Source organism: Myotis daubentonii, chromosome 12, assembly GCF_963259705.1.
Source record: "Myotis daubentonii chromosome 12, mMyoDau2.1, whole genome shotgun sequence".
NCBI classification, from domain to species: Eukaryota; Metazoa; Chordata; class Mammalia; order Chiroptera; family Vespertilionidae; genus Myotis; species Myotis daubentonii.
The window spans coordinates 62162984-62176000 of record NC_081851.1 but is presented as its reverse complement, the minus strand read 5'-3'; the positions used below and the strand labels follow the sequence as shown (position 1 = coordinate 62176000).

Sequence of the window (13017 nt, the reverse complement as noted above, 5' to 3'; positions counted from 1 at the left end):
TAAATGGATTACATCCTAAAAGTTCATTTAATATTTGGAAAATCCTTTCCAAGAAACATACAATAAAAAAAAATACAGTTATACAATAGTATTAAAGTTCTTGCTTTTTCTAAAAATACTTTTATTCTCATACACAGAAGAAATAATAAAACTGGTAGCTCTAAGAATAAATACACTATGCTTGTTAATGGAACTCTCATTATACTATGCTAAAATTGAAGTTATTCTGGTGTCTGATTAATCCCCAAGCAACTTCTATGCATTAGAAAGTCTTACAAGCAAAAATTTTCTCTCACAACAGGGGAAATATCTCTGTCAATTAAGCTCTGAAAAAGTTCCCAAGCCACCTATCCCTAGAGAGTGGAAGATGAGCTATGAATTCAAGCTATACTAAAACTAAATCGTCCCATAAAGCAGAAAGACCTGAAGAAGGCAAAGATTTACCTTTTACTATCAGAGCATCTACCAACAATTCATAGATTATTGGTTACTTTGGCCTTATCTCTCAAAGGAAAAGTTGGATCACAAAAAGTTAACTATTGTCAAAGACTGGAGTCTTTCAAAATAGGTAATTTCTCTTTTCAGAAGTCTATTAGTGACACCAAGCAATATCCCCAGAGTTAGTCACCCTTTATACAGTGAAATAATTCTCAAAGGATGGCAGTATTCAGATAGTAAATGGTATTTTTCTAAGCTACAAAATCTTTTAAAAGGTAAAAATGTAAAATTACCAAGAAAACTACATTGGAATTTTTTTTTAAATATATTTTTATTGATTTCAGAGAGGAAGGGAGAGGGAGAGATAGAAACATCAATGATGAGAAAGAATCACTGATCAGCTGCCTCCTGCACGCCCCCCACTGGGGATCGAGCCCGCAACCTGGGCATATACCCTGACTGGGAATCGAACCGGTGACCTCTCGGTTCCTGGGTCGATGCTCAACCGCTGAGCTACACCTGGCTGGGCAACACTGGAATTTTTAAGGTGATAATGATTTTATTTTATTTAAAAGAATAAGAAAATTGATCATATTTTAACAAAAAAATATTATTTAATAAGTAATACTCATTTGAAATGTTCGAGTATTTAAAGGAAAAGAATACTGACTGGTAAAATTACTTACTAGCACCGCTGCTCTCTTTGTCCCCTGCACTTTTGGCTAAGCTCATGGCATATTCACAGACTTCAGCTGCTTCTCTTTGTGCAAGCTGCCGGAGACAAGCCACTGCTGCTCGTCGAAGTAACAAATGGGAACTACATAAGTGAACCTAGAAGCCATAATTGTAGACATTTTTTTAAAAAAAGCTGTAATTGTACTTACCTCATAAAGGTATATAAACACCTAACTTGTGAAGAGGCTCTCCATTTAACAGCCTCAGCTGTTTAAATAACATCCTTATATAATAAAGATGTAATATGCAAATGGTCATTAAGCCATGAAGTGTAATGTCTGACCGCATAATGACCGGATCACGGGTCAGCAGGAGGGTGGGGCAGTGAGCTACAAGCAGGCGGCTGAGAGCTACAGGAAGGGGCAGGGCAGCAAGCTATGAGGGGGCAAGGCGGTGGAGGGAGCTACAGGAGGGCAGGGCAGTGGGCGGAGAGCTACAGGAGGGCAGCAGCAAGCTACTGGTGCACGGATTTGTGTGCAGGGCTACTAGTAGTCAAATAATGGATGTTAGAAAAATAATACCAATAAAATATATAAAGAACATTTCAGTAGCTAAAGTAACTGTCCCAAGACCTGAGCACTAAATATCATACAAGTATACCTAATAAAATTCTAGAAGGATCTTTTGCATATCTGATTTTACACATGGTCCTACTAAACTTTTTAAGTGTATAGAGATTAAATATAGTGAATGAAAATTTAGGGGACAGAATGCACAGTAAAAACTGAAAGCAAAGGAGGATATTAATTAAAATTCTAAAAAAAAAATCAACCAAACATACATCTGAAAAGAATTGGAAAATGTAGCCATTTGGTATGGAATTTTTTTTAACTTCAAAAGTTCCTGAAAGAATCAATATCGTATTCTTAATACATACAGTATGATTAAGAGCTCAGGCTCTGCTTGTCAGATTGGATTTGAATCCTGGCTCTGTCACTTATTCCTGAGTGACCTTAGATAAGTTACTTATCCTCTCTGTGCCTTGTTTGCCCATATATAAAGTGGGGATAGTAATTCTTCACAGTGTGACATGAACATTCCTGTTCATGTCTTTTGGCAGACATGTGCATGCATTTCTGTCAGGTATTTACTTAACAGTGGACCTGCTGGATAATAGTGCAGGCACATATTCAACTTCTATAGATTATGCCTAATTATTCTCCAATAAAGCTTCTTTCCCCCCCCCTTACATTTCACAAAACTCAGGAACAGGAACATTGCTTGCTCCTACAACAGACCTCCACCTTCCAATAAAACCCCCTATTATTTTACACTTTATGTCATCTTGCTATCTCTTCTTGTATCTACTATCCTCAATAAGTGGACACCCTGCTCTGTCATTGACAACTTGAGCATTCAGCTCAAGTCTTTCTCTCACTGACATCTCCTACAATTACCTATAGACATCAATGCCTATGTGCAGAATAGTCTGTCAGGACATGGTACAATGAGCAATTAATAATTCAATAGAAAGGAGCATGGAGTTTATAAAAATCTAAATTGATTCCACTAATACGGATGAACGTATGTGTAGATTATTTTTCAGAGAGTGTCAAAAGATCTGGTAATGGAAGGGACTTCTGTCAATATGGAAATTGGACAACCTCTTGAATGGCCCTTTTTCTCATCTTATCCTACCACACCATCTCCTTCCCACCAGCTGCCTGTATTCTCACTACTTACTTTTTGAAAGAGTTTCAGGAAAGAGCTCCAACATGCCTTGTAATAAAACCCTTGAGGTTCTACTAAGGAAATAGGTTTGGAGACATAATGCTGTGTTAACAAAAGGAAGTTCATTGCATTCCCTGTGGCTTACGGATAACTGCCACTGAGATAAAGAAAGTCATGTTATTACTTTCCCAGGTCCTCTTAAATGTGTTCTAGCACATAAGGTCAACCCCATAGTATAATTACCTTTAAGGAGAAAAAAAAAGGGGAGAGGAACCAGATAATTTGTGGAGTGTGTGTCTGCATCTCCATCATATTTGTCAGTTGCCTACCTAAGCTTCAATCCTATAACCAGTTCACCTCACTCATGTCGTGCCATCTATGGCCTCAGAGCTTGGGCATTAGACCATGGCTTTTGCCAGGATGTTTCATATCATGTTGAAGAATTAAATTTAGTGCACATTCTAGTTAACTATTTTCTTTGCATATGCTCTTTGTAAACATTGTACATTTGGTTTCTGCTCTGTGGCACACTCAAATTCCTTGATAATCTGGAACTAATTCAGTTCCCCGTGGTGAAACAGGAGCAAACTTGGTGGAGTAAAGCTAAATATACCACTTGAGATCTAATATCATGGTCTTCCAGTTCCTTCACCACATTGTGGATAATCTTCTCTTCCCTTTTCTCAGCAATATCTTCCCATGGTTATATCTATTATACCTTTCCTTCTCCCTATATATTAGCCTCCTCCTGTCGTTGTCTTTCTCCCTTATCCAAATGAAATGTCATAATCCATTGTTAACTTCCTCACTTCCTTCATCCTGCTGTCATTTAATGAATCAACTTGGCCAAAGCCCAGCAATGAATGTATCAAAGTATCTGGCTGCTCAAAGTCTACACCCAAGTTGTTTACAGGTGCTGAACAAATTCTCACAATAAGGTGAACTGGTACCATCATAAATCACACAGTGGAGCCAAAGAAGCCACACTGATCTTGCATTTCTCCATATACTCCCAACTCCCATGTCCCATTCTCCTCAAACTTCTGGCCCTCCTCCCAACCTATACCTACACTCATCCTCTCCTCCTTTCTTTACGTTGCACTGGAAGAGCTATTTACTTATGCCCTGGAAACTCTATCCCATTAGAAATCTTGAAAATATATACACATACATACATACATACATATATATATTTCCATGCCATCAGCAGGTACAACTGGGGCTGGTGCTGTCAGTGCATAAGAGTAGCAGCGGTGGGAGCGGGGCTCCTGGCAGACAGGGGCCTGGGGGTGCAGCAGGAGGGCCGGGAGGGGGCGCGGAGGATGGTCTGAGACTTGCCCCTGTGTCCACTGCAGCCTCACAGCCCACAGTTCAAGGTGCATGAATTCATGCACTGGGTCCCTAGTATTAAATATTCCTTCTATGCCTTGTACCAGTGGTTCTCAACCTCCCTAATGCCGTGACCCTTTAATACAGTTCCTCATGTTGTGGTGACCCCCAACCATAAAATTATTTTCGTTGCTACTTCATAACTGTAATTTTGCTACTGTTATGAATTGTAATGTAAATATCTGGTATGAAGGATATATTTAGGCGACCCCTGTGAAAGGGTCATTCGACCCCCAAAGGGGTCGCAACCCACAGGTTGAGAACCGCTGCCTTATACCATTAACTCTCCCACCCTATAGCCTCCATCTCATCAGCATTTAAACATGCTCATTTCTCTCTACTTTAAGAGAAAAAGAATCTCTCCTGACTCCATCACCCCCTTGGCCCTACTGTCCTCTCCTTACAGTCAAACTTCTGGAAAGAAGTTTCTGTTTACAGTCCATCTTTAACCCAATGTATCTGGGCTTCTATTTGTGCTACTCTACCAGATGACTAAACAGTTCCTTACATGCATCACACTCTTTCCTGTCTTGGGGCCTTTTACTTATTTTCTCTCTGCCTAAAAATAAATGCTGTCCGATTCAACCAAGATGGCGGCGATATAGGCAGATGCGTCCCAGGTCGTGTCCCGGAGCAAATGGAATGAGCAGCTGAAACTAGTAACACCCACACCGAATTGGCGAAATTGCTCAGCTGGTGAGAGGGTTTGCAGCCGGGAAGAGCAGAACTCCCCTGGAAAGGTAAAAAAAAACAGGGATTTGGGCAGGAAAGTTTGCCAGACCTCTGAGCCCAGAGAGTCGGAGGGAGACCGCGTGGCAGACAGCCGCGTCCCCTGGGACAGGCACAGCCCCTGACGGGGGAAAGGAGAACCGCGGGATTCCTGGCGCCGCCAGGGAAATTGAGAGCTGGGTTCTGTGACCGCGGAGGACTGAGCCTAAAGGGGGCAGCCTGAAGAGCTGACCTGACCATACAGTCCCGGTAAGAGAAGAAGCTTACAGAAACCAAGCCTTCCCCGTTTCCGCGGCCGGCGTTTGTTTGTCTGTTTTGACTGAATCCTGTTCATGGGACATTTCGGATACAGACACTCACCTGTGCTGAAGAGAGGGAGAGTGTGCGGAGGAGTGGAATCTGGGGAGAGACTGAGGAGAGAGGGGGAACCGGGAGAGGTGGCAGCAAATTGAGTGCTGAGACACCCCTGAGCCCAAGACTGGGGCAGCCATTCTCTCCAGAGAATGAGACTCCTCCCCCCGGCCCCCAGGCAAGGAGCACAGCCACACCCAGATTCCACCCTGTATGAGATCAAGGATTAGAATAACCTTATCAGTCCCTGGGAGTTAACAGGGTCTGGCCTATAGAGGGATTTTCAATCCCAGCAACAACATAGCGCCGGTAACTATTACGCAGTCAGCTCTGGGCAGTGAACTTCCACTGGAAAGAGAGGCCCTATAGCCTCAGAGGCCAACCCCAGAACACTGCCACCCAGAGGCTGACCCACAAACTGACTCTTTGCTAAACACAAAATAAGGCAGTCTGGGAAATAAATGCGGCATGCTTTAAAATAAGGACTGTGGTTCACAACACAGAGGAACAGTATATCGCAGGGAAACTCAACACTCTCCTGAATACTTGGAAGGTCTAAGGCGAGCCACACTGAAGAATAGAAGAACCGAAGGACCTTCACTACTGCATTTTTTTTTTCTTTTTTCACTTTTTAACTAAGAAATCAATTTTTTTTTATTTTTTTTTCTGTTCTTTTTTTTTCTTTCTTTTTCCATCACCTGATTTTACCCTTTTAATTACTACCTTCTTATTTTTTAACTAGTATTATTACTGCTACCATTTTACCATTTTTTAAAGTGCCATTTTATTTTCTCTTTATTTTATTTTGGGATTAGTGTTCTCCATTCTATTTTCATCATTATATTATTGGTTGTTTCTAGTTTGCATTCATCTCCAGGGAGCTGTTGCTGGAATCTGTTGGGATTAATGGCTGTTCTATAGGAGTATTCTCCTCATATAAAAAGTCTCTTCCCCTCTTCCACTTCATTCTCTCTTTTCGCTCTTTTTTTTTTTTTTCTTTTCTTTTCTCGCTTTTATTTTCCCCCCTCCTTTTTCCCGATTTCATTTTTGCACTCCTTTTTTTGGTCCCTACTTTTCTTTTCTTTTTTTTCTTTTATCTTTTTCTCTTCCTTCTTCCTTATCCCCTAATTCTCTTAATTCAGGTGGTCACCTTTATTTGGGGTTATTAATATCGTGAATATATTTGTGTATAGTGCATGGTACGTGGTGCCTTGTTGTGTTGTAATTTGTGCCTTTAAATCAATGCAGCAGATCCAAGCAATAGCAACCTCCTGAGCACCACATCCTCTGCTGAGGAACAGCAGCTGTACGTGAAACCTCGCCCCACCAGCCAGAAGAGCCACCACAGCTGTGAACAGCACCCACCAGAGGAGCTGCTGCCAACTGAAGAGCAGCAGCTACCGCAACCGCCCGAAGAGCAACCACAGACCAAGGAGTCACTGCCACCCAGGGAGCAACCACTGAACGACTCAACATCTAGATATGTCAGTGAGATCAAACATGGGTAGACAAAGAAAACCCCAAAGGAAAGAGGAGGACTCTCCAGAAAAGCAGCTAAGTAATACAGAGGCATGCAACATGACAGATAAAGAATTCAGAATAAGGGTCCTAGAGTGCATAAAATGGATGGAGGAAAAAATCGACAACCTCTTCAAGAAGCAAGAAGAAACAGATGAAAAAATCGATAACATATGGAAGAAGCTAGAAGAAACAGATGAAAAAATCGATAACATATGGAAGAAGCTAGAAGAAACAGATGAAAAAATCAACAACTTAAGTAAGACCCAAGAAGAAATGAAGAGTGATATAGCTGCAATGAAAAACTCCATTGAAAGTATCAACAGTAGACTAGGAGAAGCGGAGGACCGAATTAGTGAATTAGAAGACAAGGAAGCAAAACACACCCAAAATGTACTGCAATTGGAGAAAAAAATTAAAAGACAGGAGGAGAGCCTAAGGGAGCTCTGGGACAACATGAAACGAAACAACATACGAATAATAGGAGTACCAGAACAACAGAAGGATGAACAAGGATTAGAAAACCTACTTGAAGAAATAATATCAGAAAACTTTCCTGAGGTGGGGAAGAAATAAGTCACACAAGCCCAGAGAGTCCCAAACAAGGTGAACCCGAAAAGACCCACACCAAGACACATCATAATCACCATGGCAAATGTTCAGGACAAAGAGAGAATCTTACAGGCTGCAAGAGAGAGACGGAAAGTTACATACAAGGGATCTCCCATTAGACTGTCAAATGATTTCTCAACAGAAACACATCAGGCCAAAAAAGAATGGACTGAAATTTACAAAGTGATGCAAAGCAAAGGACTGAATCCAAGAATACTCTATCCAGCAAGGCTATCATTCAAACTTGAAGGGGAAATAAGAAGCTTCACAGACAAAAAAAAGGCTAAGGGAGTTTGTCACCACCAAGCCAGCAATGCAAGGAATGCTAAAGGGACTGGTATAAAAAGAAGAAATAAAAAGCTCAGAAAGAAAACAGCCACACACACACACACAAAAAGAAATGGCTACAAACAAGTACCTTTCAATAATAACTTTAAACGTAAACGGACTAAATGCTCCAAACAAAAGACATCGAGTGGCTGAATGGATAAAAAAACATGACCCATACATCTGCTGTCTACAAGAAACCCACCTCATTAGAAGGGACTCACACAGACTGAAAGTGAAAGGATGGAAAAATATCTTTCAGGCAAATGGAAAGGAAAAGAAAGCTGGGGTAGCAATACTTATATCGGACAAAATAGACCTCAAAGTGAAGGCCTTAACAAGAGATAAGGAAGGCCACTTCATAATACTAAAGGGATCAATACAACAAGAAGATATAACCCTGGTAAACATATATGCACCCAATGTAGGAGCACCCAAATTCATAAAAAAACTCCTGGAAGATATCAAAGGAGAGATCGACAACAATACAATCATAGTAGGGGACTTTAATACACCATTGACAGCACTGGATAAGTCCTATAGACAAACAATCAGCAAAGATACAGCAATCCTAAATGACTCACTAGATCAGATGGACTTAATAGACATCTTCAGAACACTTCACCCCAAAGCCAGGGAATATACGTTCTTCTCAGGTGCTCATGGTACATCTTCAAAAATAGACCACATATTGGGTCACAAACAAAGTATCCCCAAATTCAAGAAGATTGAAATCATAAAAAGCATCTTCGCATAATACTAGAAATAAACTACAATAAAAACAACCCAAAATACTCAAACACCTGGAAGCTGAATAGCATGCTATTAAATATTGATTGGGTTACCAATGAGATCAAAGAAGAAATTAAAAACATCCTGGAAACTAATGACAATGAAAACACAACAATCCAAAACCTATGGGACACAATGAAAGCAGTCCTGAGAGGGAAGTTTATAGCTCTACAGGCCTATCTCAAAAAACAAGAAAAAATGATAGTAAATCATCTAACTCTACAACTCAAAGAATTAGAAAGAGAGCAACAAGAAAACCCCAGAGTGAGCAGAAGGAAGGAGATAATAAAGATTAGAGCAGAAATAAATGACATAGAGACCAAAAAAACAATACAGAAAATCAATGAAACCAAGAGCTGGTTCTTTGAAAGGATAAACAAGATTGACAAACCTCTAGCCAGACTCACCAAGAAGCAGAGAGAGAGGACCCAAATAAATAAAATCAGAAACGATAGAGGCGAAATAACAACAGACTCCACAGAAATACAAATGATTGTTAAAAAATACTATGGACAGCTCTACTCCAACAAACTAGACAACATGGAGGAAATGGACAAATTCCTAGAAAAATACAACATTCCAAAACTCAATCAGGAAGAATCTAAAAATCTCAACAGGCCAATAACTATGGAAGAAATTGAAGCAGTCATCAAAAAGCTTCCAGCAAACAAAAGCCCAGGACCAGATGGCTTCACAGGGGAGTTTTACCAAACATTCAAGGAAGAACTAAAACCTATCCTCCTCAGACTACTACAAAAAATTCAAGAGGAAGGAACACTTCCAAGCTCATTCTATGAAGCCAGCATCACCCTAATACCAAAACCAGGTAAAGACAACACAATGAAAGAGAATTACAGGCCAATATCCCTCATGAACATAGATGCCAAAATCCTCAACAAAATCTTAGCAAATCGGATCCAGCAGTACATCAGAAAGATCATACACCATGACCAAGTAGGATTTATCCCAGGGATGCAAGGATGGTACAATATCCGCAAATCAATAAACATGATACATCACATAAACAAATTGAAAGAAAAAAACCACATGGTCATATCAATTGATGCAGAAAAAGCATTTGACAAAATTCAACACCCATTTTTGATAAAAACTCTCAGCAAGGTGGGAGTAGAAGGATCATACCTCAACATAATAAAAGCCATATATGACAGGCCTACAGCCAACATCATACTCAATGGACAAAAACTAACACCATTTCCCCTAAGAACAGGAACAAGACAGGGATGCCCCCTCTCACCACTCCTGTTCAACATAGTACTGGAAGTGTTAGCCATTGCAATTCGGCAAGAAGAAGAAATAAAAGGCATCCAAATTGGAAAAGAGGAAGTAAAACTGTCCTTATTTGCAGACGACATGATATTATACATACAAAACCCTAGAGATTCCATCAAAAAGCTACTAAACTTAATACATGAATTTGGCAATGTAGCAGGATACAAAATTAACCCCAAGAAATCTGAGGCATTTCTATACACCAATAGTGAACTTTCAGAAAGAGAGATTATAAAAACAATCCCGTTTACCATTGCACCAAAAAAATTAAGCTACCTAGGAATAAACTTAACTAAAGAGGTAAAAGACCTCTACTCAGAAAACTACAGGACGTTGAAAAAAGATATAGAGGAAGACATAAACAGATGGAAGAACATACCGTGTTCATGGATTGGTAGAATCAACATCATTAAAATGTCCATACTACCCAAAGCAATCTATAAATTCAACGCACTTCCCATTAAAATACCAACGGCATACTTCAGAGATCTAGAACGAACTCTCCAAATATTCATCTGGAATAAAAAAAGACCCCGAATAGCTGCAGCAATCCTGAAAAAGAACAAAGTAGGTGGGATCTCAATACCAGATATCAAGTTGTATTACAAAGCCACTGTTCTCAAAACTGCCTGGTACTGGCACAAGAATAGGCATATAGATCAATGGAATAGAATAGAGAGCCCAGAAATTGGCCCGAACCAATATGCTCAATTAATATTTGACAAAGGAGGCAAGAACATACAATGGAGCCAAGATAGTCTCTTCAATAAATGGTGCTGGGAAAACTGGACAGATATATGCAAGAAAATGAAACTAGACCACCAACTTACACCATACACAAAAATAAACTCAAAATGGATAAAGGACTTAAATGTACGAAGGGAAACCATAAAAATTCTAGAAGAATCCAAAGGCCACAAAATCTCAGACATATGCCGAAGCAATTTCTTCACTGATACAGCTCCTAGGGCACTTGAAACTAAAGAAAAAATGAACAAATGGGACTACATCAAAATAAAAAGCTTCTGCACAGCAAAAGAAACCATCAACAAAACAACGAGAAAACCCACTGTGTGGGAAAACATATTTGCCAATGACATATCTGATAAGGGCCTAATCTCCAAAATTTATAGGGAACTCATACAACTTAACAAAAGAAAGATAAACAATCCAATCAAAAAATGGGCAAAGGACCTAAATAGACACCTTTCAAAAGAGGACATCCAGAAAGCCAAGAGACATATGAAAACATGCTCAAAGTCACTAATCATCCGAGAGATGCAAATCAAAACAGCAATGAGGTACCATCTCACACCTGTCAGACTGGCTATCATCAACAAATCAACAAACGACAAGTGCTGGAGAGGATGTGGAGAAAAAGGAACACTTGTGCACTGCTGGCGGGAATGCAGACTGGTGCAGCCACTATGGAAGACAGTATGGAGTTTCCTTAAAAAACTGAAAATGGAACTCCCATTTGACCCTGTGATCCCACTTCTAGGAATATATCCCAAGAAACCAGAAACACCAATCAGAAAGGATATATGCACCCCTATGTTCATAGCAGCACAATTCACCATAGCTAAGATCTGGAAACAGCCTAAGTGCCCATCAGTAGATGAATGGATTAGAAAACTGTGGTACATCTACACGATGGAATACTATGCTGCTGTAAAAAGGAAGGAACTCCTACCATTTGCAACGGCATGGATGGAACTGGAGAGCATTATGCTAAGTGAAATAAGCCAGTCAATAAAGGAAAAATACCACATGATCTCACTCATTCATGGTCAATAGAGACCATTATAAACTTTTGAACAATAATAGATACAGAGGCAGAGCTGCCTCAAACAGATTGTCAAACTGCAGCGGGAAGGCCGGGGAGGGTTGGGGGGCAGGAGGTAGGGGGGTAAGAGATCAACTAAAGGACTTGTATGCATGCATATAAGCATAACCAATGGACCTAAGACACTGGGGGATAGGGGAGGCTAGGGGACTGTCTAGGGCGGGGGGATAAAATGGATACATATGTAATACCCTTTGTAATACTTTAAGCAATAAAATAAATAAATAAATAAATAAATAAATAAATAAATAAATAAATAAATGCTGTCCACTCCAATAACATGCTCTTCCTCAAACTAACTCCTATTTATCCTGAAAATCACACCTTAAATAGCATTTTTTCCACGGGAATCTTTTCTGAATGCCTGGATTATGATAGGTTTCCCTATCAAATGCTCTCCTATAGCCTTTACTAGCACCTATTTCATTTGTAAATAATCACTGTTAAGCATGTTCCCTTGAAACCATAATTTTCATTATGACAGAGGCTTCATCTTATCTCATCCACAAATGTATCCCCATACTTGCATGGTGTCTGGCCTATAGTAGGCTCTCACTAAATATTTGTTGAGTGAATAAACTAATGACTGTGAGGATAGCAACAGATTCTTAGAAGTTATCAAACTTCAAGAAATAAAATTCTGAGTGGGAAACTCTAAAAATATGAAGGACTATTAGCTAAGAAATAAATAGTTCACCAAAACACATCTTAAGATGTATGTGTGGGGGGGGGGGGGGGGGAGAATCAGTAAATAAAATAAATAGTCAGAAAGTAACTACTGAAGCCAAAACCCTAGAATTCATCCTCTAGGAAACCTACTTTTTTGTTTATTTTGGTCTAGTTTGAGCTTTTGGGAAACAAATTTGGAGCTCTCTAAATAAATCAGTAAATAAAAGAGCTTTATACTCACACAAAGGCTGGGAACGAGACTAGATAGGTTGACATGTCGTGGTGCAAACATGTGAAGCTGCTGAAGGCAAGATATGGCAGCTGCCTGAACGAGAGAATCTGAATGGTCCTGGGTAATTGCACAGCCCACCAAACAAGAAGAACGAATTGTGGAAATAGTTGCTCCATTTCCTAGTAGTAAAAGAAAAAAAAATGCACAAAACAACTACTTTATTATTATCACCAAAAAAACTCCTAGAAAACAATTATCTTCTAAATAACCCTCCTTCTGATTACTTTTTAGGTTGTTTCTAAACAAAACGTCTGCAAAGTCCATGGAAATCATTTTGAAACACAATGATATATGAAAATGATGCACCTCTGTTAGATGTAGCTAAGTTTGTATTTATTTCCTGAAGAATGATATT

The 13017-nt window shown here is 39.6% G+C and overlaps 1 protein-coding gene across 2 annotated transcripts in view; it reads right to left on the bottom strand.

The window, feature by feature from the left end:
* The window catches only part of HEATR5B (HEAT repeat containing 5B), an 83554-nt gene that overhangs the window by 33095 nt on the left and 37442 nt on the right, over positions 1–13017 (bottom strand). For both annotated transcript variants that reach the window (XM_059660096.1, XM_059660097.1), the window contains exons 21-22: positions 12612–12781; positions 1125–1269 (exon numbers count right to left, since the gene is read on the bottom strand). In XM_059660096.1, the coding sequence (XP_059516079.1) occupies positions 1125–1269; positions 12612–12781 (315 nt within the window). The remainder of the gene's footprint in view (positions 1–1124; positions 1270–12611; positions 12782–13017) is intronic.